Source organism: Electrophorus electricus, chromosome 9 (genome assembly GCF_013358815.1).
Source record: "Electrophorus electricus isolate fEleEle1 chromosome 9, fEleEle1.pri, whole genome shotgun sequence".
NCBI classification, from domain to species: Eukaryota; Metazoa; Chordata; class Actinopteri; order Gymnotiformes; family Gymnotidae; genus Electrophorus; species Electrophorus electricus.
Window position 1 is genome coordinate 10,220,247 of NC_049543.1, and position 2,198 is coordinate 10,222,444.

Here is a 2,198-nt window from a genome sequence, read left to right on the forward strand (position 1 = left end):
GCTTGAATTCAGGTCAAATATGAACAGTTTCTAAATGAACAAAAATGCTACTGTCTACATACAAGTAAAATGATAATGATTTCAGTCCACCTTCAAGATGAGCTATAAGTCATGCATTTTGTAATGATAGGGTCCATGAGAAGATTGTGGGGTCTATCTCACCATGAGTAATATGTTATTTCTGCATGAATGTTACTCCTGTATCAGTCATAATGACAGACTGTGCTTTATATACTGTATGATGGGAAAATGGAATGTAATTCCATAGAGCTGGGCAGGCCTTGATGTAATACAGTCAAACACTCTGCAATTTAAAGATTATTTTAAATGTTATTTGCTTTAACCACGTCTGGAAATACATCGAGGCATCCCTACTAATGACATATGAGATTGAAATGATAGACATTAAAGGACTCTTTAATGTAGCTGCAGTCCCAGAAATTATGAAAAACATTTTTGCCTGCACTAGAGTTTCCATGTTTTATGTTGCATTTTTACCTTAATAAATGAATTAAATCATAACCACTACTTGCGTGTGCATATTGCATCGAGATCTTTCCAGGTGGCCATGCAAATGCATTTTCAAATGTGCTAATGTACCTCTCAGTGCTATAAAACAATATTTAAAAGGACCTGTGTGGTACAGTGGAGACCTTGCATGTAGCCCCTTCTCCGGGAGATGAGCAGAAAGTTCAAATGGATGTGTTTGAATGGTTATGACAATTTTTTTCCTCCTCCCCCTCTCCCTCCCCCACCTTTCTCCTGAACTCTTTTAATAAACTGCTCCTTATCCTGTCACTCATGAGTTATCGCCGATAGTTGCTGGCGTGCTCCTCTTGCTTCTTGTGTTCCTTTTATAAATGCTCATATTGAGTTTTTCTCCGCCTCGCTCTCTTGACAGATGATAGACAAGAGACCGCATTGAACCTGTCTACCCACGGCATTAGCAGCATCAACATGTCAATAGAAATAAATGGAGTTGTCTACACAGGTAAATAGAGCGGCCGTTTGCTGATGTAATTGCAGGCAGGAAATTCAATAAGTTATAGCAGCACCCTCTGCTCTTAGTCCTCCACACAATTTGATGTCTTTGCTATAAAATCCATCGTAATGAAGTGGCAAGTCCAATAGAGTTAAAAAAGTTAAATATCTCGAAATTGGGCCCAGGCGCTCCGAGGTCGATGGGGCTTATTGTCTTTCATGCGTGAGAGGAAGGGCCCGTTCTTAAGGTGGATACAGTGCTTGTGCCAGGCAAGCAAGTGACTGTAATTACCTGAAGATGGCCCATTAGAGGAGCAGGCTTCGTAAGTGCGCTTGCAAAGTTTTCTTGGAAGAAGATCAAATTAAATTGTCCTTCCATTTTCGTTTAACAGAAGCAAAAAAAACAAAAACAATATAACATACTTTGGTAACTTCTTTCTTTGTAATAGTGTTAGGAGAAATTTAAAGTCTACGTGTTTTTCAGCAACTGTCATTGTGCCCAGAACTATTGTGTAAAGTGATTACTGTGCAAAACATAGAAACTGATATAAAGAGAGTATACATTATGATATATAAAGATAAACTGATATAAAGAGTATACATTATGATATAAAGATAAACTGATATAAAGAGAGTATACATTATGATATAAAGATAAACTGATATAAAAAGAGTATACATTATGTCCTGGGTTGTTGCTGTTCTTTCTGATTTCTGACCATTTGTGCTTGGAAAACACAAGTAATTCTGTGTTATGAAACTAGTTTAGTTTCTTTTATAGGTCTCATGTCATTCTTATCCGTGTGTGTGTGTGTGTGTGTGTGTGTGTGTGTGTGTGTGTGTGTGTGTGTGTGTGTGTGTGTATATATATATATATATATATATATATATATAAAATATGCAAGAAACTTTGGACACCTGTTACCAAGCAGTAATTGTTGTATTTATACCAGACTCTCAGCCAACTGTATCCTTTGGTACCCCCTTTAGTCCCAGTGACAGCACTCTTTATATCTGGAAAAGTATAATTAGCCAATAATATAAATAAGGCATGTTAGAGAAAGCAAACCACTGAATATCACAGCACTGTGAAGTTCCAGGACTAATACACACCTGAATTATTATGAATGTCTTACATGTTTATAATATAGAACAAATATAAATTAAAACTGAAATGCAGGCTGTTTTAATGACGTGTTACTGTCTGTGTTCCGCAG

General features: G+C 36.8%; 1 protein-coding gene across 1 annotated transcript in view; it reads left to right on the plus strand.

The window, feature by feature from the left end:
- arid3c (AT rich interactive domain 3C (BRIGHT-like)) overlaps nt 1–2,198 on the plus strand; it is a 59,424-nt gene that overhangs the window by 53,476 nt on the left and 3,750 nt on the right. The window contains exon 7 of the mRNA XM_027028857.2: nt 902–991. Within this exon, the coding sequence (XP_026884658.2) occupies nt 902–991 (90 nt within the window). The remainder of the gene's footprint in view (nt 1–901; nt 992–2,198) is intronic.